This window comes from Lolium perenne, chromosome 1 (assembly GCF_019359855.2).
Source record: "Lolium perenne isolate Kyuss_39 chromosome 1, Kyuss_2.0, whole genome shotgun sequence".
Lineage (NCBI taxonomy): Eukaryota > Viridiplantae > Streptophyta > Magnoliopsida > Poales > Poaceae > Lolium > Lolium perenne.
Genome location: NC_067244.2, coordinates 243,114,276 through 243,115,801, shown reverse-complemented (window position 1 = coordinate 243,115,801; position 1,526 = coordinate 243,114,276). Strand labels below are relative to the sequence as shown.

At 53.2% G+C, this 1,526-nt stretch overlaps 1 protein-coding gene across 1 annotated transcript; it reads right to left on the bottom strand.

Moving 5' to 3' along the window:
• Positions 1–283: 283 nt before the first annotated feature.
• On the bottom strand, positions 284–652 carry LOC127339310 (B3 domain-containing protein Os03g0212300-like). The gene has a single exon (XM_051365179.1). It carries the CDS (start codon positions 650–652, stop codon positions 284–286), a length of 369 nt encoding a protein of 122 aa, XP_051221139.1.
• Between the last annotated feature and the right edge of the window lie 874 nt (positions 653–1,526).

Genomic DNA, 1,526 nt, shown 5'->3' with positions numbered 1-1,526 from the left:
GGAACGTGATTTACACGAAGATATAATTTGGAACATGGTTTTCCACAAACTAATACATAGTTTAAATCATGGTTGACACAAATATAAAACATTGCAAAATAACTAAATCTAACTAGACCAGGCATCGAAGATTTCGTGTGTTCGCTGCCAAGAAAAAACACTCGCAGGCACACCCAGTCACTCAAACTGGAAAATCCAGCTGTTGACGGTGCCCTTGTTGGTTCTTTTGAGGAAGAACAACCAGAAACCTCCATGCATATTTTCGCTGCGAAGAAACAATACTTCACTTGTCGTCCTCCTCGGTGGTTTCGCCGTGGTAGTGCCGGCGGCAACGCGTCTCGTCGAACACCTTGACGCTCATGTCCCTCTCGCCAAGGTAGGAGAACATGAGCACGAAGTTGGCTTCGAGGCGGTGGTAGCGCACGAACTTCTCCCAACTGATGTGGAGGTACATCTTGCCATGCACGTCGTAGATCACGTCGAGGATCCACCGACAGCAGCCGCAGGCAACCTCCCGCAGATGCAGCGAGCCCGGGCACCCGTCGCCGGCGACGAAATCGGCGAAGGTGTCCGGCAACCTCTGGATGGCGTGTGGGTCGCCCTTGAGGATGACGACGAACTCGAACAGCACATGCCGCTCCTCCTCCTGCATGTCCAACAATGAAGACGACAGCGTCGCAGGCGATGGCGAGCGTGCAGCTCTGCCGCAGCCACGACCACGAGCTCGGCCTCCGCCTCTACTAGACATGGCGTCGACTCTTGAGATGGTGGCGACTACGGTTGGGGAGAGAGGCGCTAGGGTTTGTGTGTGAGAGAGACGATGAGAGGCGGCCCTTTTTATAGGCCGGAGGGAGGTGGGGGAGCGGTGACGCTCATTAACGTCTGCATACAGTGCTAGACGCGATGAGACGCTTCGTTGCGCCTCTGCGGGAACTGCACCGTCGCTGCGCCCCAATAACTTCCGTCGCGAGGTAGACGACGGTTAGGTTAAAGTTCAATGTGCCGCTGACGCGTCTGTCCTGCCACTCCCCGCCTCGCTTTTGGGTGTCTCCGGCATCCCCGGAGCGTCCCCTTTAGTGGGGACGAGTTCAGGGCGCCGGACACCGTATCGGGCAGCGCTGGACAAAAAGATGCTTTAGAAGACGTGGCTAGAAATATGTTTTATCCAGTGCGTTCCAAATCCCTTTAAAGGACGGTTTAGGAGACGGAATTGGAGATGCTAGCTATTAGCTTCCAGAAAAAGCACAGAACAACTGATCAAGCGAACAACAACCCAGAACAAAGACGAAATGGGTTGCTTTGGACGAAAGGGTTGGACTTATTAGGTAGGTAGGGATGGCTACACTGTACTCGGAAAATTCTTCGAAATCTGGCTCCCGGATTGCTTCCACGATCGACAGCTAGCTCTGTGTAGCCAAGACGTACGAAACTACCGCAGTCCGCGGATCGCTAAAGATACCGCAGTACCGTGCAACAATAAACAAGTTTTACCACTTGGTTTTAGCGCTTGATTAGAGCTCTGAAGA

Excerpts from the sequence above, each read along its gene's own strand:
- LOC127339310 (XM_051365179.1), bottom strand. The coding sequence starts at position 652 with ATGCAGGAGGAGGAGCGGCATGTGCTGTTCGAGTTCGTCGTCATCCTC.